Here is a 26,240-nt window from a genome sequence, read left to right as displayed (position 1 = left end):
GTACGTGGGTAATGTCTCCAACCTGATACCTAACACCGCACAGCTACTGAGCCTGCCCTGCTTTAAACTTATCTAAAGTCTGCTGTGGAAAATGTGCTTAACCCTGAAACCAGAGCTGCACGGAGCGACCGGCGCCTCAGCTGTCAAGGTTGAATTGAGCAAAATGAAAGTAATTCTGAAACCCAGTTCCAGAGAAATGACCCGTCATATGCGTCTCGTAGGCCTGGGGGCACCGTTGAAGACTGTGGTATAAAATAACTACAGTATTTAGGCCAATGTGCATTAAGTTGACCATACAACAGGTCAACAGACACAAAATGTTGACAAAATTAAGGTTGACTTTGAAAAATGTCGACATGGGTCGACCTGACAACGATGGTCAATGCAAGATGTTTTATTTATTTTTTTAGGGTCAAATCAAGTATGTTTGGGAATATGTGGCCACCGTTGGTAAAAACGAATACCCTTGCGGGCTCGCTGCTCCCAGTCATAGTCTATGTGGATAGTTTAATGTCAACCGTTGACGGGGGTTACCCCGCTGAAGAGGCGTCCTCTGGTGGTGGCACGCTTTGGGGGATCAGGTTGTATCTGTCTGTCCATCTACCTTTCTCATATAATAATTTTAAAAACCTACAAAAAATAATACATTTTGATTAACCCACCAACATCTTTAATGAATGATTTGTGTAATATTTTAATCCATAAATGTCCGCAGTGTTCGGCAATAGATAACAAGAGAGTGTGAAACATACTTGAAACCCTGGGATTCTTAATATTACACACAGACATTAGCTGAAACTGCTAATCCGATAAAGGAGAAGAGAAAAGGTTAATACTTCGACACGTACAGAATAAACCGCCAGAGGTGAGCGGAACGCGTCAGCGAGGGTAGTATCCAGCATATTCCAGCGTTTCACAGTTTTCTGAGGCCGAGCTGAACGAAGCTGACAATTTGGAACCCAACGGTCTTTTAAAGTTTAATTATTTAAAATGACTTTCTATAATGCATCGTAATGGGCTTTTATAGTGAAAAAATGTCCCTTTCAATTACATCATTTTTTTTTTTATCATTTCAAGCGGTAATAATACATTTGTAATAAAACAGGATCCTGCACAATTGGAGGCTCAGTTTGCCAATGCTGATTTAGATGGAAATAGCATCACGTTAAGTCGAGGACATCTTAAAAACCTGCGCCATTGGTGAGAGACGTTTGTACGTGGATTCGGGAAAATCAAGAAAACTGACAGTTTGCCACTAGAGAGCATTTACTCTGGATTTCCCTGTCTTGCTCAGGTTCAGAAAGAAGAAATCGACAGACAAGGGAGACAGGCCGCAGCTGCTATTAGGCATACATAGCTGGGCCCAGCGGTGCCTAAAACAACGAATAGGTCTTTTTAATACTCTCGCTGTGCACGCACGTTAGCAGGGCGGTCACAAAATCTTGTGGGCACATGGCTGGGAGGGACACAGCGCCAAACGGAATGACCTTGCCCCCCACAGTCTGGCGCAGACAGCTATGGTGTAGCGAATCCTCGCTAAACCACATCTGGGTCCGAATCAGGCTCACACAACGCTATCGCCACGCTGTATTGCCCATGCACCGATGCCGTTCAGACTGCAAACGGAGGGAGGTCGCAGGCAGGAGAAAAAGTGACAACATATGTAATAATGTAAAGAAACCAAATGGACATTTTTGTTTAAAAGCTTTCAGAACGTATCAGGAAAAAAGAAAAAGTTACTATAAGCGGTAAATTCCCTAAAGCTTTTACAACTGAAAAAAGGTGATGTTGCTTATAGCAACCAATCAGATTCTGTATATGAAGCGAAGAGATAGCCAGAATCTGTATACTGTAAATTTACCCTTTAATGTTTACATAGATGTTACGAATCCCGCTCTGCACAACAAGGGAATCAAAATCTCCCCAACTTTATTGACACAAATGAAGATTGTCTGTGATGACCGTTATACTACACCTGAGTAGGGCCCGCCCAACTTTATAACGAGGTGGCGCATGTGCTGCCAGGGGGCATCTAGGCCTAAGCAGCAATCATGCCGCAATATAATATTTACAGCTGCATTGTCAGTGTCATTTTGCTGAGCTCTAATCCTCTTCAGTAGTTAAGTTATACATTTCTGGAATATGGCATGGTGCAGTGGATCACACGACTGAACAAACGCCTGTGACGCCACGAATAGCAGTGATACATGTACAAACAACTGTATCATACAGGTATATATATCAATAACACACAAACATAAGAGTGGTAAAAGCAATATAGAACAATCAGTACTGCAGTTATACTGTCACAATATGTCAAGTAACTTTTTAAGAGTCTCTTTATAGATTCCAAACTCGTGATTCATTAAGACACTCATAAAAGGAGACTATTACAGCAGTAGGATTACTCAGTAACGTGATGCTTGTCCTGCTCACATTGGCCAATCACAGGTATGACCTGGTGCGGCTAAGACTATTGAAATGAGAACACGGAGTGATTGGTTATTTGTGGGTTAGAAGGTGCCGCTGTTATCTGCGCCATGAAGACCGCCAGTCACCGCTCTAACAGCAGGAGCCATTTTGTGAGCTGAATCCACATCTCCGTGTGTGCTGCCTAACAGGTCACTGGGATTTGATAGGCTACATTCCCAATATCACCATTTGTCCAAACGCCCAGTAATGGGACAATGGGCCTAATTCATGTTTAAACACAATGGCCGATGTCCGGTTATCTTTGTGGGAGGCCGCACAGACAACAGAGAATGGGATCGGCGCTGTGAGTCGTACCTCTCATGCTCTTGAAATGGGGCTCTCTGGGATGCCTTAATCAAACCAATCTGAAGGCATGTGCATTAGCCCCCAAAATGGCTTCCTTTACCTCAGAAAGCTACAGCATGACACAAGGATGTTTGCACGTGACGGTACGATAGAAAAGGTCTCTGCTGCTGAATATCGAAACATTTGCAGCAGAAGCAAAGGCAGCACCAGTAAGAATAGACTGCAGGCAGGAAGTCTGAGTAATACGTTGTAGGTCTTCTATGTAACGACCTCATTACTTATGTACATCGTTTTGGCTTATGGACAATGCACGGTATAAACCTCTCACATTATCCTGAACACAGATTTATCATACACTGGATTCTAAATACTGATTGAAGGAGAATTGTATATAACATTTTATTTGTGGCTCTCCAGCTGTTGTGAAACTACAAGTCCCAGCATGCCTTGCCACAGTTTTAGCACTTCCTAATAGCAGAACTGTGGCATGGCATGCTGGGACTTGTAGTTTCAAAACAGCTGGAGAGCCATCTGTTGCCTACGCCTGGTCTAGGTAGACAGTCATTGGGTTGACAGGGACAAAGGTCAAAAGGGTAGACAGTGGGTACACTCAACAGGGTCAAAAGGTCGACCCGTTACTGGACCCAGTCACAGTCCACGTGGATATTAAGCCAAGCAAAAGTTGGGAAAATGCGTAAACACCCCCCCAAAAAATTATGTCGACCATTTGCGTTGACTATTATGCCGGCCTTTTGTACTGGTTGATCTTGAACACTGCCGACCTGTCATTTGTCTACCTAGGATGCCAGATCCTAGCTGCTGAACACTATTTAATGGGAAGTTTGTGGCCGTTCTCGCACATTTCAGAGTTCTAAAGAAAATAGTGTAAATCAAACCATGAAATAATATCTAAGTAATTATATAATAACCACTAGTGCCTACAAAGAATAAAATGAAAATATAGAAGCGGTCCCCCAGTTAGGAGAAATGTCCTTTCTGGAGCTCCGTAGTTATAATCTCACTGTATAATATAGTATGTAGTGAATTCAACCAACTTCCAACTATTATATGTACAGTCACTAATACAGTATTGTTCTTTTATGTGATGGAATAAGGAGCGGCGCAGCAGTTTGCGCTATGGAGTAAAGGAAGGGCAATTGTGTGGAGTAAAGCAGGAAGCGGCAGCCGCCCCCTGGGTGTATTCCGCTGCAACCTCATGTGCCAAATAATAAATTCCTGATATGGGCAGCCAGTGCATACGGGGAAGTCCTGATACGTGATACAGGCGCCCTGTGCCGGACAACCCCAGTTATGGGAAATAATACAATGATCAGGGATATTGCCATCGCCAGGATATATGGCATGCGTATGGATTGAAGACACTAGTTTAGAGTGTGGTTCCGCAACTCATGAGGTGCTGGCAGGGCATGCTGTTCTTTGTAGTCCCACACAGACTAGCAGCCACCGATGGCACACCAGTCAACTAAGCCAAGCATCCCTATTCAGGTGCACTGCAGGGAAGTAATTAGTAGCTTACGGATAATGATTCACAGATGAGAGCAAATCAATACTTGTCACTGTCTGCAAACAGCACCAGGTAATATGTGTAGTATAGTGGTGAGTTCTGCCATCAATGCTTCCAGTCTGCCCCATGCCGCAGACACACGCCAGGGCCTACAAGAAAGCCAGCCTATAGGGGGCGGTAATATCTCTATCGGGAAAGCAGCGAGCGCCGTCTCCTGCAGGTGGAGGGGGGGGGGTGCGTTCTATAAACAATAGGGACCCTTAACACAGCTCCTACTGCGGTATACAGCCCTCTTGGAGTACATACATGTTATAGGATGTGCGTCACATACAGAACATAGTGCAGAGAAGCTTCACATAGACCCAGCCTCAAGCAATGTAATGAGCGAAACCCTTCTGGATTGGCGTTACCGGCATCTGTCAGTTAACCACATACCACCAACAAACCAGAGTTAAAGGGCACCGGTGAAGCAGCCGTCGCCGCTTCGGAGAAGCTAAATCACAATCAATGCACTGGAGGCGGACATATCTCTGGAGGGAGGGGAGGGGGGTGTACCCACTTCTCCAAACTAGTCCAGGGGTCTCCTACTTTTTCTTCCTATAATCGTCATCATCTCTACACTCCACGGCCGACAGGGCGATCAGCATCTGAGCTGCATAGTAAGTTGCCATAATGATGGTTCTGGAGCAGGGGACAGGGAAGCAGAACTTGTTGACGGCGATAGTCAGGTCGGACACGATGAAAAGCACGGCACCGATGCACGCCGACAGCTTGGTCCATGTCCATAGGTCATTGCACAGCTGCACGCCGGCAACTGCCCGCCACCCCATGAAGGCGATGAGGGCTGTGTACACAGCGACCATGTAAGTAAAGGGACCTGAGAGGTAGGAATACAGCAGCATGTATAAGAAGAAGGAGATCAGGCCCATCACAGCTCCGGTCCGGAGGTCCAGGGGTTTCATCCCAAAGGCAGAAGAGTACAGGATGTGGGCGATTGCAAACATCAGCAAACCTGTGGAGAGAGAGCAGACAGGCAGCGGTGAGAGACATGGAATGCATGCAGATAGAATGATACACAAGGGCTCCAGAAAGTCAGCAACAGGTTCATTCGGACATCTGTACTAGGAGCCAGTGACATTACTGAGAGTGCAGCCTATCCAGTCTTAAGGAACCAGTGTTATCACTGAGAGTGCAGCCTATTCAGTCAATAGGAGCCAGTGACATCACTGAGAGTGTGGCCTATCCAGTCACTAGGAGCCAGTGACATCACTGAGAGTGCGGCCTATCCAGTCACTAGGAGCCAGTAACATCACTGAGAAGGCAGCCTATCCAGTCACTAGGAACCCGTTACATCACTGGGAGTGCAGCCTATACAGTCACTAGGAGCCAATCATATCACTGAGCGTGCGGCCTATCCAGTCACTAGGAACTTTTGACATCACTGAGCGTGCAGCCTATCCAGTCACTAGGAGCCAGTGACATCACTGAGAGTGTGCCTATCCAGTCACTAAGAATTTGTGACATCAACTGTCAGTGCAGCCTAAGAGGCAAAATATAAAGAAAAGGGCTGCACGTTACTCTTCTCCGAGAGCCTTAGCCGCGCCGGGCATCTTGTGCCGTATAATGTATAGATGCTAGGTGTAACATGTGTATGTTCTGTGCCGCCACCCTCCGTACCTCGCACATCGTGCATTGCCGAATGTCACTACAAACAAGACTGGTTTCATCTTTCATTTATCTCATCAGAAATAATGTTTACAATTAAAAAACTAAAAGCCCCTAACTGTCATTTTAGTAAGACGTTAGTTCTCAGCCTGAACACTGGCTACAGTGTATACTTGGCCCTTTATTTCAGTGTCCCAGTATTGTGGTTACCCTGCTCATAGAGCGAAGTGAGACAATGAACTCTAGAACCCTGAGATGTACACAGGATCTCATTCAAGTGTGACTGAGGAGGGGGCTAGGGACGCTCTATGTACAATACAGAGCACGGAAACAGTGTCAGGCTGCCAGTAATTACAGCTGCTGAGCCCCCAACGTCCCCCAACTCCCACGAATGGCAACAAGGGAAAATGAAGAATGTGGGAAAGGGATTTACTGTCTGGGGAAAGTGAATGAGGCCATTGTGGGTTACAGACTATGGGACTCATGTACATTGCAACTCTGTAATGTAGCCTGCGCACCCCAGAAGAAACCGTGTCCCAGGCCCCCTGCAGAGGAGCATACATCTGCCCCATCTAATACACAACTCCGAACACACAGGCACACATGCCCGAGTCGGCTCTCTCGTAATTATTTAGCCCATAATGAGATTAAACTCATCAGCGAGTTTTAACTATTTTTTTTTTTTACCTAAATGAAATAGAGGTTAATACAGTGTCAGGAGCGTGGACTTGTCACATGGCATTTCCACACCATGAAACACTTGTAGCTGATTCCAATTTTGTGGCCAGAGGGGTGGGGTTGTGCAATTCAGGGGCAGGGCTTTATTACTAAGGTGGGGCTGTGTAATTCAGGGGCAGGGCTTCATTATTCAGGGTCGGGGCCTTAGACTGTGGTTGGTGCATACCTTGGAAGATCAGTGGCATGTTCTAAAATGCATCATATTCCAAAATCCGACTCATGACAGACATAAAAGAAATACAGTGTCAGGAAGTTGTACTGGGTGAGGCTGTGCAATTCAGGGGTAGGGCTTTACTCTTCAGGGGTGGGGCCTTAGACTTTGGTCGATGCCTACCTTGGAAGATCAGGGGTGTGTTCTGTAATGCCTCATATTCCAAAATCCGGCTAGTGACAGACATAAAAGAAATCTCGCCATATTTTCATCATTTTCCTGCTCCAAAGCAGCCTCCTAGGTACATTTTTTTTATTGCTATTCATCATTAAATAACTAAACCTGTGTGACTCAGATAAGTTACGATGACTGTGTGTTACTGGCATGTGGGTGGCAATAAGTGTAAATGTTATTGCTATTTTAATTCTCATGGAGGAAAAAAAAGTTTGAAGAGATCACAACAAAATTTTACATCCAATATTATCATTATTTGCGCAGCAGGCACAAAGGGGCAAAGATAGGGGGGGGGGGGGACAGCACTGTAAGCAATGTTCTTGTACTTTGTACTTCATTCAGCTCCAGAGCAGTTAAGTCAAAAAGTTGCTTTTGCAACTGACTTCAGATCTACCGTTTTAGCAATTGGAGGGCGTGGATTGAAAAAAAGAAAACATGGGAAAATTACAAAACCATTTCCATGAGGTGACCGAAATGAAATATTTAAGATAAAGCTGCGATCATGTGAGATGATATTTTCCTCTTGCGTCTAATCAGTGGCAGATTATGTAGCTGATAACAGATAATAATAGCTTGCGATCCTCTACACAGCAACTGAAGTACAAAGTCAGGGAACAAAACTTCTGTCAAGGTATGGGAACCTTTGCATCAGAGGTATTCAACCTGTGGGCCCTTAAGCTGCTGTGGAACTACAAGCCCCATAATTCCCTGCCACAGCTTTAGCATGCACTAAGGTAAGATTATACCACTCCAATGGGCACCCGCTCTGCTCCACTCACCGTGAACAAAGTATCCCTGTTCCTGCCAGATGAGAAAGGCATCCCCGACGGCTGAGAATATTAATCCTGCAAAGATTCTCTTGGCACTGCTATGGCTGACTAGGAAATTGACCCCGTGGGCCAGAAGGAATACCCACAGGCAGAAGATAGGCAGACACTTTATCAGGGCGCTGAACCACGACGGGCTGGAGGACGGTAACCACAGTACAAAATAAACACAGGTGGCCTTGAAAAATGGAACGAGCTTTGGGCCCTCGCACTTGACCTGTAGATACAGTGAATAAAACAGACAACATGTCATGCAGATCGGAACGTATCACGGACCCCACACACCGCAGTCCAAAACATTGCAGATAAAATGATACTTGAAACATATTTAAAATTTGGATTCTGTCAAAATGCGTCTCGTACAAATCGATTTGCCGCACTCGGCCCTACAAGCGCTCAACTCCTGGTACCTTCTGCCCCACCTGATCCCTCTGCACCCCACACCAGTCCTGATTCGGATTGGACTGTGCCATTTAGTGGGGCAATACGGATGGTGTAATGGTTAGCATTACTGCCTCACAGCGCTGAGGTCATGGGTTCGATCCCCACCATGGCTCTAACTGTGCGGAGTTTTTATATTCTCACCGTACTTGCGTTGGTTTCCTCCGGGTACTCCGGTTTCCTCCCACAATCCAAAAATATACTGGTAGGTCAATTGGCTTCCAACAAAAATTAACCCTAGAATGTCTGTGTGTGCGTGTACATGTGGTAGGGAATATAGCTTGTAAGCTCCTTTGGGGCAGGGACTGATGTGAATGTTGAAATATTCTCTGTAAAGCGCTGCAGAATATGTGTGCGCTATAAAAGAAACTTAATAAAATAATAAATAATTTAGTACCCCACAAGTGGCCTAGCTTGGTGGCAAGTATACCTACCAGTAACTACTCTTCCAGAATGTTTGGGAGATGCCCACATTTTTAGGGAGTGACTCTAGACCACAGGTTCTCAAAGTCGGTCCTCAGCACCCCACACAGGGCATGTTTTGCAGGTCTCCTCCCAGAATCACAAGTGAAATAATTAGCTCCACCTGTGGATCTTTTAAAATGTGTCAGTGAGTAATGAGTGCACCTGGGCACCTGCCGGGTGACCTGGAAAACGAGAACTGTGTGGGGTACCGAGGACCGAGTTTGAGAACCACTGCTCTAGATTCCTGGAAGAACATGTCACCCTACCATGACCAAAGCCGGATTAAGCCATAGGGAAACACACGGCACTTAAGACGGGGGCCACGGTGGATGGGGTGGTGTATATTACATTGTGTATACCTCCCAACATGACCCATTCCAGGAGGGACAAATGCTCTCTACCTGGACTTCCCTCTTAATACAGTACATGCGTACCTCCCAACATTCCTGTATTGGAGGTCGGGACGCCCGCGCTGAGTCTTTTCCAAAAAGGCCAGTGAGCTAGGGTAAAGGGGGTGTGGCTTCACAGGAATATCCGCACTCACAAAGCCACGCCCTGGGGACATAGCTATCGCTCAAAGAGCTGCTGGCAACGCCCCCTGTCCCTCTGCATTTATGCATAGATTCTGTGTTATAAAGACGAAAGCAAATTGTCTCTTTGTGTCTGTAACTTACAAAATATGTTTGAGAACTGAAACTGTCTACACAGAGTTGTCTGTAATTAGCAACTTCCTGCTTCTTCTATTCGTCTGTTATGAAGATGATGTAGCTAATCTATGGAACAATCCTAGCTTTAATTAAGGAACGTGTCAATGCTGGACTACATATATTTAAAAAACATTCACATTGCAGGTACTTCAGCCATTCAAACATTCGCTGGGCATCCCAGCACCCCCATAAACACTGAAACTACAACGAGGGGGAGAGAGAGAGGGAGAGAGAGAGAGAGAGAGAGAGAGAGAGAGAGGGAGACTGCCCAGACAGCAACTCTCAATAATGTCCTGTCCTCACATCAACACCATCAATAAGGCTCAAAGACAAAAGGCAGGATGGCGCGTTTCGCCCAGACGGGTGGCTGAATCTCTGAGCGAATCTGGCAGGAGTGATGCCCTTATGCCCAGGATTAATTCCCGGGATGTGATTAATAATTGATTACAGTCACAAATGTCATAATGCATTTGGCTTGCACTGAAATCAATGTCTGAGTGAAATGATGTAATTACTTCCTAGAAGAGACATGTTCTAACAGAACACTGTGAAATAATGACTGAAATCAATAACATTAATCCGAGATAAAAAGTCAAATAAAATACAGAATAAATCCACAGCGTACTTAGAAGGCTTATTACCTCAGGAACTCTTTGTCTGAAAGGCTTTGCGAAGTCTCATAAAGTTAATTAAGACGTCTGCACTTCCATAACTGAACGCAATAATATAATGGGCTGGCGTTGGGTTGGGAATGTTCAAAAAGAAGCCTCTCAAGGTGCCCACACATGGACAGATATTGTGTCCAATCCAATATCTATCCAATTTCCCTTGAAATCCAGAGCACCCCTGATCATGCCCACACACAGAACGATTAAGTAAAAGGTCCGATGGGTTTTCTGGATTTCATAGGAAATAGGATAGATATTGGATTGGACACCATATCTATCCATGTGACCAATCATAATGTGGGGGGGGGGGGGGGGGGGTGACACTGCCGGGAGCCAGAAAGAGGTTACAGTACCGGCCGGTGGGCAGGAAATTTCCAAATCGCCATTCATGATTGGCTGAGAGAACTCTCAGCGGCCGCCTGTACATTTGAATGGGAGTTATGAAATCTCCTGCTCTGGATTGTACTGGCCAGGTTACATCACAAGTAATAACTGTATCTAAAAATGTGAAACCTCTTCAATTTGTACAAATTCAGTTTCAAATTCCTTTCTGCTCAGCGGCGGAACCATCTCAGCACAAACCTTTGTTTTAACTTACGTCATATGATTTATTTTTAACAAGCACGGGCTCGTGATTTAATAGCCACACCTATTAAATGTGTATTTCTGCCGCCATATGTTTCTTACGGCTATCGGCTATGCACGACTGTCCGCACAGGGCCAGAGGAGAAGCCGTCAAGAGAGAGAGCGTGTGCGACTGTGCGTGCATGTTAAGTGTGAGTTTGGATGAGGTGCGAGGCACAGAAAAGCTGTATCAGCACTGAGGTGCGGCTCTTTTGCCCGCGGTACACGACCTCTGCACACTCTCCGCTGTAACTGTTTCCTTCCATCTGCATTTTAGATTCTCTCCGAGTTTCAGTATCCTGTTATATTATTGTTTTGCATTCTCAGCTTCAGGAATTCTGATACTGAGCATCTTGTTACTCCCAGCTCCTCTCAGCAATGGAATAATTGGCTTTTAATGTTCTCCCCAAGATCTGGCTTTTGTATCTGTGTGTAACCAAATACACAGAATTCTTCATAGAGATCAATAGACTAGCTCAACTTTATGGGAAAAAATGTTGCCCTCACCTTGTCCTCTAGATCATCTATTTCTTCACCCCCTGGGGGCGACTGCATACCGGTTGGGGGTACTATATAAATAAATAATATTGGTAATGGCGGAAGAAAAATGGGAAGTCTCCCGATGGTGGAAGAAGTCTCCTGTCGCTTCCAGTTCCATCTGCAGCGTCATCACCGTCTCTCCTCGTGCTTTTGTCCAACAAGCAATCCACTGGGCGCTACCCGTGCTGCCCTCAGACATCAGCTATCTGCCCCATGCTGGAACGGGTGGAGGAAGCAGCGGCATTAACCCTGCAGGTGTTAGCGGGAACCCCAGAGAAAGTACACAGCCAGCGGCCAGACAAAGAGGGGCCCGATTCCTGACCGCACACTGCTCCTCCGCTATGCCTTAATATAAGGACACGCATAATGCTCATTTCCACTCCACTCGTAAGTACTGTGGATATTTCATACTGAGAGGAGGGGCACTAATAAATGAAAAGCCTAATCAAGGGGTAAGGGAGAGAAAAAAGGTTGGGAACCACTGCTCTATATCACCTGTATACAGAGGTGTCAGGGTCCTAATGGTGACAATGCCGATGGATGCCCAAAGTGAGTATTAAGGCCCATACACACTGGGCGACTTTGAGCTGAAAGCCGCTCAAAACAGCAAGTTTGAGCGGCTTTCAGCTCAAAGCCACCCAGTGAGTATGGCCCGGCGATGAGCGGTGAGCACTGCTGCGCGCTTCCGCATCATCGCCGGGAAAGCCGTTCATCTGCTGGTTATACCAGCAGATGAGCGGATTTCAGGACCGCTTTGCATAGCTCTGCACTATGCAACGCCGTCTTCCTCCCCTCTGCGGGGCAGGGAGAAAGCCGCTCAGTGTGTATGCACTGAGCGGCTTTCCCCGCAGCGATGATTGACATCATCGCTGTCCATACACGCTGGGCATAGTCGTCCAGTGTGTATGGGCCTTTAGGGTTATGGCTAGGCACTAGGGTTAGGGTTAAAATACCTACCGGGACTGGCATTGTAAGCATTCGTATGCAGATACAGCCGCAGGCGCACACAGAATATAGCCATGTCAGTTTAATCAGCAGAAGCTGCTTGTGCATCATGTTTGCAACACATTGCAAATAAGATCCATTTTAACAGAAGAAGATGCATGAAAAGATGCTCAGCCCCGCCAAGTTGCACAAAGGCATGGCACGACTAGACGGTGGTTTAACACGCAGGGGGTGGGTTTTCACTCTATCAAATTTGCAAATGAGCGATCAACACTGAATCAGGCCAAAGATTTCTCTCAGCAGCTTTGAATGTGTATCTGCAGTGGTGTAGCTCAGTTTAGAATCAGACGCAGAATGTTACCTAAATGTCTGGAACTGGCTACGGCCTACCGGGAAGTTTGGACTCCTTCACTTTCCAAGAACTTCTTCTTTGAAAGCAGGAGATAGAGAATTTGGAAATGGGTACACTGTTTTTACTTTGTATATAAACTGCAACCTTCAGGGACAGCGTGATCCTCAGCTGATGGTAACTCCGGCATTTCCGCGCTTGTTTTTTTAATGGTAAGAAAGGCAAATTTCTCTAAATGTCCCAGTGCAGGAAATATAGGGGGAAATGTACCAAAATGGATTCGTAGAAAAAAGGTGTATTCGTAGGGAGAAATACACCTTTTTTTTACGAATTTGTATTTTCGGGATTTACAATCCCAAAAATACAACAAATCGTAGTCCTAAAGATGGAACATTCGTATTTGTATTTACAAATACGAATGTCTACACCATCGATAGAATACGACAGAAATCACCATTCAAAGAATGGTGGTTTCTGATTTACTAAGCAGCCGTACTGACAATACGGCTGCTTAGTGGTGTGAAACACCCACGCAAATACGACAGGAAAATAGAACACCATTTTCCTGTTCTATTTGCGTTTTAGCCTGCACGGATCAGTCAGATCCGTGCAGGCTACAGTGTAAAAAAATAGAAAAATAAATAAATAAAAAAAAAAAACGGCGTGGGGTCCCCCCCACAGCCGAAACCAGCACCAGGCTGAAGGAGCCGGGGCCGGTAATTAAAAATCAGGGAACCCGACAAATAGGGGTTCCCCGATTTTTAACAACCAGCCCCAGGCTCCAGGTCCGGGGCTGGTTCCCAAAATACGGGGGACAAAATGAGTAGGGGTCCCCCGTATTTTAAGAACCAGCCCCAGGCACAACCAGCCGGCAGGGTAATGTCACAGCCGGGGGACACTTATAATATAAGGTCCCGCGGCCAAAACATTCTCCCTACCGACCAGTCAGCCTGGCCAGGGGCCCTGGGGGAGTGGGGACCCCCCCAATAAAGGGGTCCCCCCCCTCCAGGACTTACCTGACCAGGCTGAAGCCTGGTGCTGTCCTCGATGCCCCTGGGCGGTGGGCATCGAGCTGATAAATGTTGTAAAAAAAAGATGAACCTATTGTTTTTTACTGTGGCACTACAAGTGCCAGCAAGCTGGGACTTGGAGAACCACAAGTCCCAGCCTGCTGGGCATTAAAGGGCCCGCTGGCACTTGTAGTTCTACAGTTAAAAAAATAGTGCACAAAACACACTGACACACTTTTAAAATAAAACTTTATTACACACAAAGCCCACACATACTAATACTTACCTATCTTCTTCCCATAGGTCGCCCTGGTCCTGTGTCGGCGTCTTCTGGTCCTGTGTCGTCTTCTTCCTCCATGTCGACCGTCGCTGTCGCCGTCCGGATCCGAAGAAATCCATTTGGGAAGCTGTGGAAGGAAACCATACTCACCTGTCCCAGCGCGACGTAGTCCAGGTAAGGGTCTTTGCAAAAAAACAAAACGAGCACCCGAAACCAGACCGGACACGACGGAGACGCACGGTGTTTACATCGTGCGGCTCCGCCTCCCGAATGCCGCTATTGGCCGCCTTGCGGCCTAGCGGCTCCTGATTGGCCGCTAGGCCGCAAGGCGGCCAATAGCGGCATTCGGGAGGCGGAGCCGCACGATGTAAACAAACACACGTGCGTCTCCGTCGTGTCCGCTTGGTTTCGGGTGCTCGTTTTGTTTTTTTGCCAAGACACTTACCTGGACTACGTCGCGCTGGGACAGGTGAGTATGGTTTCCTTCCACAGCTTCCCAAATGGATTTCGTCGGATCCGGACGTTGACAGCGACGGTCGACATGGAGGAAGAAGACGACACAGGACCAGAAGACGCCGACACAGGACCAGGGCGACCTATGGGAAGAAGATAGGTAAGTATTAGTATGTGTGGGCTTTGTGTGTAATAAAGTTTTATTTTAAAAGTGTGTCAGTGTGTTTTGTGCACTATTTTTTTAACTGTAGAACTACAAGTGCCAGCGGGCCCTTTAATGCCCAGCAGGCTGGGACTTGTGGTTCTCCAAGTCCCAGCTTGCTGGGGAGGCTTGCTGGCACTTGTAGTGCCACAGTAAAAAACAATAGGTTCATCTTTTTTTTACAACATTTATCAGCTCGATGCCCACCGCCCAGGGGCATCGAGGACAGCACCAGGCTTCAGCCTGGTCAGGTAAGTCCTGGAGGGGGGGGACCCCTTTATTGGGGGGGTCCCCACTCCCCCAGGGCCCCTGGCCAGGCTGACTGGTCGGTAGGGAGAATGTTTTGGCCGCGGGACCTTATATTATAAGTGTCCCCCGGCTGTGACATTACCCTGCCGGCTGGTTGTGCCTGGGGCTGGTTCTTAAAATACGGGGGACCCCTACTCATTTTGTCCCCCGTATTTTGGGAACCAGCCCCGGACCTGGAGCCTGGGGCTGGTTGTTAAAAATCGGGGAACCCCTATTTGTCGGGTTCCCTGATTTTTAATTACCGGCCCCGGCTCCTTCAGCCTGGTGCTGGTTATGGTTGTGGGGGGGACCCCACGCCGGTTTTTTTTTTATTTATTTATTTTTCTATTTTTTTATTACACCTTGCAGCCTGCACGGATCTGACTGATCCGTGCAGACTGCTACAAATAATTCGTATTAGCAGCCGTATATACGGCCGCTAATACGAATCATTACACCATCGGAGGGTTACAAAGCAGTCGTATCTGACTGCTTTGTAAATCCCCCTCCGGAACACGAGTTTGCATACGACTTAAACAGTCGTATGCAACCGTAGGGAAAATACGAATACGAAAAACTAGGTTTTTCATATTGGTACATTTCCCCCATAATTGCTGGACGATTTCCCAGATGCCGGAATAACAATAACAGCAGCATAGGCCACGACCACTTGTGGACACACCCACCCAGGGATCATTAACCGTAGGAGCACTGAGTATGTCTGCAGCATTTTCAGTACCCGCTAATGGAGGAATGGAGAGGAGACGTCAGGAATGATTGAAGTAATGTTGCGTATAATACCAAACAAATGTGAATTACGCTCAGATTGATCTCCCCCTTCACAAACCCCACAATTCCAGGATTTACGGATTTGTCTCTATAATCCCCTGCACAGTCACCGCAGGTTTTATGCTGTATATTTAATTCTCTCTCACTATCCAGATTATAGGTCATATATGAATATAGGAAACGGGTCCAGTTCCAGATGGATGTGCCCCTATATATACTAGATGGAACTAGTAGGATAAGGGGTCTATGTACTAAGCATTGGAGAGCGATAAAGTGGACGGAGATAAAGCACCAGTCAATCAGCTCCTAACTGCCATTTTTAAATTCCTCAATAACCCTATTCCCATAGTCAAGGACCCTCTTGAAATATCGCACCAACACCCCCTGTGCCGCTAGGGTAGCTTGTGTGGGGAAGGGGGGGGAGGGGGTAGTCACGGGTTCCGCGAATAGAGAGGGGGTGCGAATGGGGGATGTTGGAGCTGTGAGGGCATTGGTGCTGGGAGAGGCAGAGAAGAGAGGACACACGGGGGAGATGTAAGGGTACTGGAGTGACAGGAAGGAGAGAGAGGACTGGCACTCACTGTTTAGAGGAGACAACTTCTCTGTGGTGGGCAGCGGGGCTCCCCCTCTGCCGGCTTCCCAGGCTCCTCTCTCCAGCATGTGACGTGATGACGTCACATGCATTACGGAGATTGGAGAACCCGGAAGGAGGCAGTCAGAGAGACAAGTGCTGCGGCAGCTCAGTGGTGCTTCCCCTCCTTCCCAGCCCTCATACCACACACAGTAGCCAATAGGCTCTGTGTACAGCTTCACAGTTTCATTGACAGACAGGCAATGCCCAGCAACAGGGCAACATCATGCCTGCGCATCGTTGAAACGGCAGGGCATTGGACTGTCACTGTTCTGTACTTCTGTCAATGTCACTGACTGTCAGCTGGGCGTTACCCACCACAGACCCCACTGACGCCGCTCCCCCAAGCCGCGGCGGGGTCTGACACATAGTAGCTACACCACTGTGTCTGTATATGGCAGACAGGACTGTGCCATGTATATCTGGGCAGCTGGGAGATCTCTGTATATGACCGGTCAGGACTGTGCCACGTATATCCGGGGAGCTGGGAGGTCTCTGTATATGACCGGACAGGACTGCGCCACGTATATCCGGGCAGCTGGGAGGTCTCTGTATATGGCCAGACAGGACTGTGCCATGTATATCCGGGCAGCTGGGAGGTCTCTGTATATGAGCAGACAGGACTGTGCCACGTATATACGGGCAGCTGGAAGGTCTCTGTATATTACAGGACTGGACTGTGCCACGTATATCTGGGCAGCTGGAAGGTCTCTGTATATGACAGGACTGTGCCATGTATATCCGGGCAGCTGGGAGGTCTCTGTATATGACCGGACAGGACTGCGCCACGTATATCCGGGCAGCTGGGAGGTCTCTGTATATGGCCAGACAGGACTGTGCCATGTATATCCGGGCAGCTGGGAGGTCTCTGTATATGAGCAGACAGGACTGCGCCACGTATATACGGGCAGCTGGAAGGTCTCTGTATATTACAGGACTGGACTGTGCCACGTATATCTGGGCAGCTGGAAGGTCTCTGTATATGACAGGACAGGATTGTGCCACGTATATCTTGGCAGCTGGGAGGTCTCTGTATATGGCCGGACAGGACTGAGCCACGTATATACAGGCAGCTGGGAGGTCTCTGTATATGACAGGACTGTGCCACGTATATCTTGGCAGCTGGGAGGTCTCTGTATATGGCCGTACAGGACTGTGCCACATATATCCGGGCAGCTGGGAGGTCTCTGTATATAGCCAGACAGGACTGCGCCACCAGACGTGATAGTAGCCCTAGTCTGGTAACATAACATCTAAGCTTACACTCAGGAGACTGACCCTGCAGCCGGTGTCCCTCTCACTCCAGAACGGAGATGAGTCACCGGCATCTTGTTCCATCTCACCAGCATTAATGCCGACTGTATCATTAGTACAGGTATTAAGAGGGCACAAGTCACAGACATTATCCCCAGTCTTATACCAGTAATCCCATCCTGGCACAGGGAAATCACATCCGGCTGGCTGACGGATTTAGAATGTCGCGTAAGGGTCATTACAGGAGAGCGATGGAGACACAGTGGTGTAAGGTGTCCAATAAAACAGATAAAACGTCCAATTTATTGTGTGGGAGATATTGACATAGAGGAGTTTCTGTTTTGTGCTGATAATCTGGCTGTGCGCAGAACCGCTGTGGACAGCAATACCAACAGTGACACCTTCAGATGATTACACTGCCCTCACCCAGTGCTCTGATTGGTGGATAGCTCCAGTCACCTACCAATCAGCATGCTGACAGCCATCCACTGCCCGGCTGCAGGCTGGGAGTCAGGTAGAGATTGCTGCATTCTCATTGGTGGATAGCTTCAGTCATCCACCTATCAGCATGCTGACAGCCATCTACTGCCTGGCTGCAGGCAAGGAAGCATGTAGAGATTGCTGCACTCTCATTGGTGATTAGCTCCAGCCATTCACCAATCAGCACGCTAACAGCCATTCACTGTCTGGCTGCAGGCTGGGAAGCAGGTAGAATGTGGTCTGGCATATACGACTGTGTGACCTCCACCTGCTCCAGATCAGAGGCCCCTAGAATTGTGGTTGCCTATATGTTAAAATGGCCGTATTTCTTGTGTCTAGAGCCAGAAAACTTGCAGAGTGACTGTGGACAGATAGTGCAAATGTATAGGGACCAAAACACAGCCCGATAGTAGGTATTTGGGGTTATCTTCCGACTGCATTTCATAATCATCAATGGGGCTCATGGTCATTTGGTATACAGGCTTTATATAGGCAATCACTAAGTCAACAATCAAACAGCGACAACTATACAGTAGGTCCAAAGTCAAAAGCTCAAAAGGGTCAATGACAGTCAAAAAGTCAACAGTCAAAAGGACGATGTGGTGAAAAGGTAGACAGTCAAATGGTCAGCACGGTCAAAATGTCAACAGCCAAACGGTCGACATTAAAAAAGGTCGACAATGGGCGACATGGGTTTTTTTTAATGATTTTTTTGCATGAAACTGACTTGTTCATATCTACCCTTTAGGTGGGTAAGAGTTACATTATAATAGTGCAGGGTTGCCGACCCTCCCGGAATTCCCGGGAGTCTCCCAAAAATCGGGTCCCCCTCCCGGCCCCCCGGAAGGGTGGGCAACCCTCCCGGAATCTGGGGATGTAAATGCCACAATCCGCGGGTCTCAGGGGAGGGGGCGGAGCTAAAATGGCACAATCCTGTCATTTTAGCCCCGCCCCCTCCATGGAGATCAGTCATTTCTCCTATTACCCGTAATGGGGGCGGGGCTTAATGACGTCACAGTCAAGCCCCGCCCCCAATCGGGTAAGGAAAGTCTCCTCTCCGGGCTTCTCCCAGAGAGGAGCATTTAAAAGTCGGCAACCCTGTAATAGTGTACCGAGCGCAGCGAGGCACCAGGCCCAAGTCCTTTTCTGCAAAGGAGACAGGGCAACTGATCCGTATTAAGGAGATGATGAATGGGGCCAAGTATCGTCAGATTTTGGTCAAAAACCTCCTTCCCTCAGAAAGAGCATCGAAGGTGGAACATGGCTGGGTCTTCCCGCATGACAATGACCCCAAACACACCACCGGGGCAACTAAGGAGTGGCTCCGTAAGAAGCATTTCAAGGTCCTTTTGTGGCCTAGCCAGTCTCCAGACCTCACCCCTATAGTCCGTGCTGCCCGGGGACAGCCCCAAAACATGGCAGATCTAGAGAAGATCTGCGTGGAAGAGTGGGCCAAAGTACTTGCTACAGTGTGCGCAAACCTGGTCAAGAAATACAGGAAACGTTCCACCTCTGTAATTGCCAACCGAGGTTATATTACAAAGTATTGAGTTTAACTTTTTGATTGTCCAAATATTTATTTTCCTCTAGACTATACAAAAAAATGTTTTTAAAAATCCTACAATGTGATTTCCTGTTTTTTCCCCCCACATTCTCGCACATTTGAAGTGTACCTATGATGGAAATTACAGACCTCTCTCATCTTTATAAGTGGGTCAACTTGCACAATTGGTGGCTCTCCAAATACTTTTTTGCCCCACTGTAGATTTGGGGGAAGTTATTTTGTTTCTGTGCAGGGTAAACTGCTTAATTTTACACTGCAAATTAGATTTCCGTTTGAACACCACCCCCCCCCCCTCCCCCACCCAAATCTAACTTTCTCTGCACATGTTACATCTGCCCACAGGTGTGCGCAGCACATTTTATTAGGGGGTGCACCATAATCGCCACACCATAATCTCCTGCCTATTTCAGTTTTAGTCTTCTAATAACTATGTGTAACAGTACATGCAAATAATGTCAAAAACATATATGGATGACTCGGGTATGTATATGACAATGGTCTAGTACAATTTACAATGCAAACACACATAACTGATTCTTGGAAGCTTCTTTAAATGGAATACAGTTCTAAAAAGCAAATGTCTTTGATAAAAGGTATTGCTGGTATTGCTAGCGGCAGAGAGGTGTTCATAAGGGTGGGCACAGTATTAGGGGGTGCCTGTGCACCCCTAACACTCAATGTGCGCACAGCTATGCATCTGCCCGACCTGCAGTGCAGCATAATTTTGCCCATTAAAGGAATTTGCTTTTGCAAACCAACCAGAATCACCCCAGCAGTGCATTTCGTCTGTCCCTGAGGAAGTCTGTAAGTATTCATAACGATTACGACTTTCACAGGTGTATACTCTTCTTCTATATTATTACTGCATTAGGACGCGCTGTTCGGTGGCACCGCTGCACTGGTGCATACACCATCACGCACTCTCTGTTTCAGGCATGAGCGGTGCAAATTGATACAAAGCAGCTTACGCCACTGTGCGTCATGCACACTCAGCATCAGTCAGTCTGTTCTCCTGTATAAATACAGAATGCTTTGTGATACGCTGCAGTGTATTAGTGTGTACACACGGTTAGATTTGGCTTCCGATGTTCCCGATATAGGGAACCGCGGGGGGGCGCTGTGCATGTGGGGGCGCCGGGGGCTGCGGTGCTATAGTTAAACCCCCCCTTCCCCTGCAGACTTACCTATCTTGCTGGTCCCGGCGGCTCCGTTCTTCTGCTGAGGACACCCACAAAATGGCCGCCCCCATATAGCACAAAGTTCTCTGAAACTGTCTGCTGTATGGGGGCGGCCATTTTGTGGTGGTCCTCAGCAGAAGAATGGAGCCGCCGGGACCAGCGCGATAGATAAGGCTGTGGTGGATTTGCATAGGCGGCGGGGCGGCAGGGCAGGGGGGTAGGGATGCTTGGCGGGGCGGCGGCGAGGGGGGGCGCCCAAAACGTAGCTATGCCACACTGGTCCTTCAGACAATAAAAGGACCACGTTACCCATTGAGAACAGGCTCCTGATCCCTGCCACTTATCTCACGTACCTCTAGATGACGGCTATCAGCACCGAATGCAATAAGCATTACAGAGGCAGAACGCCCTTCTTCCTGGTTCACCTGTCAGGTGCAAATCTAACGCTTAATGATTATTTGCCTGTAATTTGACTCCACTTATGCATAATTTATACGGGACATATATATGGCATGAGAAATAACCTCTTAGACCCGGGCAATCGGGTGCCGTACGGGGTCCCGACAGGCATTTACCCGACGTCGGGATCCTGACTTTCAAAACGCCGACAGCCGGGTTCCCGACGGCCGACGGCTATTTTCCCTCGTGGGGGTCCACGACCCCCATAGAGGGAGAATAGAATAGGAGCCAGCGTGCCCGCAGCGTGGCGTGCGCAGCGAACCACAAGGGGTTTAGTTGCACTCACCATGCTGTCTGGGTCCGGCCTGTCGGGATCCCGGCGTCGGGCTAATGACTGTCGGAATACGGACTGTCGGACCCCTGTACAAACCCCGGGCAATCTGCATTTGGTAATTTACCAGAAAAATGGTGGTAGCCGGAAACTAACTCTCAATTACAGCCCCTGTTCCCCGCCAATGCACGTTAACCAGTAGTATCAGGGTACGTTCTGGCGGCTATTGGTTAATGTATTGGCCGCACCTGCGAACTGGGCATGTAACGATGCTTTCTGTTTGAGCCTCCTTCAGGCTGGAACATAGATCTGCCTGTAGTGCAGCAGCAGCAGCAGCGGGCTCTGATTGAATAGACCGGGCAGATGAATAAGCCAGCAGTAATTAACTGCTAATTGATTCTGGTCCTTAGGGGTTGATGTGTTTTATGCATTTGCCCCAATGCAAATATCTGCGTAATGGTCGCATCTATTTGGGAAGAGAGAGCTCTGGCAGTGCTTGGCATTTTCACCCCCAAAAGTAAACGCCATCTTGAGACATTATAAGCCAGGCCCTATGTCATTACAGTGGAGAAGATTGCAACGATGAATCAAAATTTAAAATGTGACCCATTCAATCAGGGAAGCCACCCCAACTGCCAGTGAGTCCCTGTGAGCGATGATTGGCAGCGGTTAGGTTTGCAGAACCTGGGGGCGGGGCTTCACAGGTGGAGCTATGCTCTGTGTACCTGGGGGGGGGGAGGACCTATTTTGTGCTGTGCAATCGATGTAGGGAAAAGTATTCTACATCGACCATAAACCATCAATGATTAGGAACCATCGGTGGTCGATGGGGTCCCTAGTAGCCACATGCAGGTCGGATCTGTACAGGAAGATTGCCTCCTTACTGTGCCTGCCTAAAGCCCCTAGGTAGGATCCAATCCTGGTTATAGCATACTTAGTACTTAGGTTTGGCAAGGCAATGCTGGGCTATGTAGTCCTACAGAAAATTTACAGCTTGCTTACAACTGGAATTCCTGAGACTTGTAGTTCCACGATAACTGTACCACGACAGATTTATTGGATGCTTTTTAGAATACAGGAATCAGAATGTAGAAGCGGAGGAATGTTAATCCGGGGAGAATTCCAACTTCTGTTCTCAGAGGAATTTCTCCCTTAATGAGAGAACTCTAAAGACCTTTATTTTACATTAACTTCTACTTGGTCAGCAGAAAAGAGAATTACATTAGTAATTACCAGGGTATAACGAGTCTACCACAAATTATCTTGACACTTATAAAGTCATTGAGTTAATGTGTAATTGAACAATTAAACTGATTATTGTCTGTCCATATAATGTTCTGTAGGGGGACGCTACCCCCAAAAGCATCAAATTTCCCACTGCAAATTGGGGTCCATAGCCGGGTATACCCTGAACATGCTTGGGACTGTACCATGACCATGCTTGGGACTGTACCATGAACATGCTCTGGACCAGTGGTAGCCAACTCCAGTCCTCGAGAGCTACCAACAGTTCACATTTTCCAGACAACCTAGCTGCTGCACAGGTGCACTCATTACTCACCACCACATTGTTAAAGATCCACAGTTGGAGCTAATGACTTCACTTGTGATTCTGTGAGGAGATCTGGAAAACATTAACTGTTGGTAGCTCTTGAGGACTGGAGTTGGCTACCCCAGCTCGGGACTGTACCATGAACATGCTCAGAACTGTACCATGACCACGCTCGGGACTGTACCATGAACACGCTCGGGACTGTACCATGAACATGCTCGGGACTGTACCATGACCACACTTGGAGCTGTACCATGAACATTCTCAGGGCTGTACCATGACCATGCTCAGGACCAGTGGCATAACTACTGTAAGGCAGCCCCAGCAGCCGCTTGGGGGAGCAAGCAGCACGTTCAGGGCTGTACCATGACCACGCTCGGGACTGTACCATGAACATGCTCAGGGCTGTACCATGACCACGCTCAGGACCAGTGGCATAACTACTGTAAGGCAGCCCCAGCAGCCGCTTGGGGGAGCAAGCAGCAGCAGGGTCTGTGTGTGCGCCAGCACCCGCTCGACGCAAAATTTATAGTTATGCCACTGCTCGGGACTGTACCATGACCATGATTGGGACTGTACCATGACCATGCTCGGGACTGAGCACTTAGGATGCCTTTTCATGACTACTGGTTTATCCAGGCCGTACCCAGGTCATACCAACAAGGACCGGTGGAACGTAAGTCAATATAAAACAAGAGCGTTCTGGCAGTCAACACAGCCGCCCCTAAATATTCATTCAGTCTAATGTAGTGAACGGGGCAGGGTTGATCTGGGTAAATGAATATTGGCGAGACACACTACTCCTCAGCTTACGGCCTTTCTCTTGGTGCCAGTTACATGGGACACTAAAAGAAGAGGGGGGTGGGATAAGCTGACTCTCTCCGAATCCATCGCTTGGCCTGGAATTCCGCAGCAGCAGCATTGCAATATTAATACCTGCTTTCTTTGTATATTTGCTATTATAGCCGGTTTCCCATGCCTGTAATCTGCCTGCACGCTCGCTCTGGCTGCAGAGAGACCTCACCGCAGTGTCAGCGGCTGAGGCCGGCACATGATACAGCTGTTTGTCAGGGTTTCTCTTTTCTTCCTTTGTCCCTGGCTCAATCGAGAAATGTTCAGTGCAGCAAGGGAAGGCTTGGGGGAGAGGCGAGTGCTGTGTCGCCCGCAGGGCACAGGATCTGTGTCACAGGAAAAGCTGCCACCGCTTTCTTCTCACTCACGGTCTGGAGGAACGAAGCCCATTTTAAAAAAGGCGTTTAAAATGGAAGGTGCAGATGGAACCCTCAGGTTCTCGTATTTACAGAAGAATTCTCAATTTCTTGTTTTTGAGCGGAGGCGTGAGACTTAAATAAATAAAAATAAGCACACATTTAGATTCCCGCGACCGGGATGCTAAACGCCGGCGTCCTGACCGCTGGGGTGCTGACCACATATCCATGTGCTCCCTTGAAAATGAGATGGAATTTACCAACCTAAGTTGGCGGGACGCGGGCTCCGGTAAGTGCCTTCCCGGGAATCGGTAAGAAGTACAGGCATGTGCCATTAAATGCTCCACTTTCCAGCTGCACTCGAGCAATGAAAATAGGACATAGGGATCTACTCCAGCTTAGTGGGGAGGGATTGCAAGATCTCTCTCCTGCAGGGCAGCGCTGTTGAAGGTAATAGGCTAGCGCAGTGGTTCCCAACCCTGGTCCTCAAGTACCCCCAACAGTGCATGTTTTGCAGGTCTCCACACAGAATCACAAGTGCTATAATTAGCTCCACCTGTGGATCTTTTCAAATGTGCCTGAATAATGAGTGCACCTGCCGGGTGACCTGGAAAACGAGCACTGTTGGGGGTACTTGAGGACCAGGGTTGGGAACCACTGGGCTAGCGTCATCTGCAAATGGCACTAGCCCATGCATCAAGATCTGGAAAACAACTGAGAGAGCCGGCGGCTGGAAGTGGGCGACGTGCCCTGATCATTAACGCAGTATTTCAATCTATCCTGAAATGTGTGTAAATTATTTGACATTATTTGTTAAGGGAGAAAGAAAGGTGCATTGTTGGCTACCACTAGCCAAAGGTTTTACAAAGTAATCTAATTTTAGAAAGACTGCAGCAGTACATGGGATGGTATCGATATTGTGGTCCTTGACATCCCAATGGATTGAATGCCAACAGTAGCATGCCAACGTTCAAAATCCCGACAAAATCCGGGTGAGCATTGTAACCTAAAACTCCCAAAAATCGCAGCCTAATAGTAACCTCCTACAGCCTAACCCCCCCCCCCCCACCCACCGCTCACACACCTAACTCTAACCTCCCCTCCTGCAGTCTAACCTTAACTCACCCCTCCCACAGCCTCACCTGAACCCCGCACCTAAGTATGAAACATCCCCCACAGCTTACCCCTAACCCATCCGTCCTGCAGCCTTACACCAACCACCCCCAACAGCCTAAACCTAACCCATTACTCCCATAGCTTAACTGCACCTCTTGCAGCCTAACCCTAACCACTCCTCCCACAGCCTACCCCTAACCACTCCTCCCACAGCCTACCCCTAACCACTCCTCCCACAGCTTAACCCTAACCACTCCTCCCACAGCCTACCCCTAAACACTCCTCCCACAGCCTAACCCTAACCCCTCCTCCCACAGCCTACCCCTAACCACTCCTCCCACAGCCTAACCCTAACCACTCCTCCCACAGCCTACTCTAACCCCTCCTCCCACAGCCTACCCCTAACCACTCCTCCCACAGCCTAACCCTAACCACTCCTCCCACAGCCTAACACTAACCACCCCATCTTGTACCTCCCAGCTTAATGCTAACCCCAGTACTTACTGTCGCAATCCATCAGGAAACTGACAGAATCCCCATAATATGTATCCCCCAGGGCCATCAACACATAGGCACACTTGGTAGTTGCTCAATTTGAGGGGCCTTTTAACAGGGGCTGACTGGGCCTCTGGTGCTGCTATTGGGCGGCAGGAAAAGAATGCTGCCAGGCCACTCTGATTGTGATTGGTGCTATCACTGTGCTGACAGTCACTGTATGGTAGCATGCACCATATGTGTGTGTGCAGTGTTGGAGAAAGGATAACAATGGACACCCATTGCACATGCCCACCATTCTGTTGTATGTAAATAGCGAGTCCAGCCATCTGGCCACCCACGGATAGAACGTG

General features: G+C 48.0%; 1 protein-coding gene across 1 annotated transcript in view; it reads right to left on the bottom strand.

The window, feature by feature from the left end:
- Positions 1 to 678: 678 nt before the first annotated feature.
- The window catches only part of TMEM86A (transmembrane protein 86A), a 42,139-nt gene continuing 16,577 nt past the window's right edge, over positions 679 to 26,240 (bottom strand). Inside the window, exons 2-3 of the mRNA XM_083163965.1 lie at positions 7,871 to 8,135; positions 679 to 5,315 (exon numbers count right to left, since the gene is read on the bottom strand). Of these exons, the coding sequence (XP_083020091.1) occupies positions 4,888 to 5,315; positions 7,871 to 8,135 (693 nt within the window). The 3' untranslated portion in view covers positions 679 to 4,887. The remainder of the gene's footprint in view (positions 5,316 to 7,870; positions 8,136 to 26,240) is intronic.

The sequence above is a fragment of the Crinia signifera genome, chromosome 11 (assembly GCF_055691185.1).
Source record: "Crinia signifera chromosome 11, ASM5569118v1, whole genome shotgun sequence".
NCBI classification, from domain to species: domain Eukaryota; kingdom Metazoa; phylum Chordata; class Amphibia; order Anura; family Myobatrachidae; genus Crinia; species Crinia signifera.
This window is presented reverse-complemented; position numbering and strand designations above follow the sequence as displayed.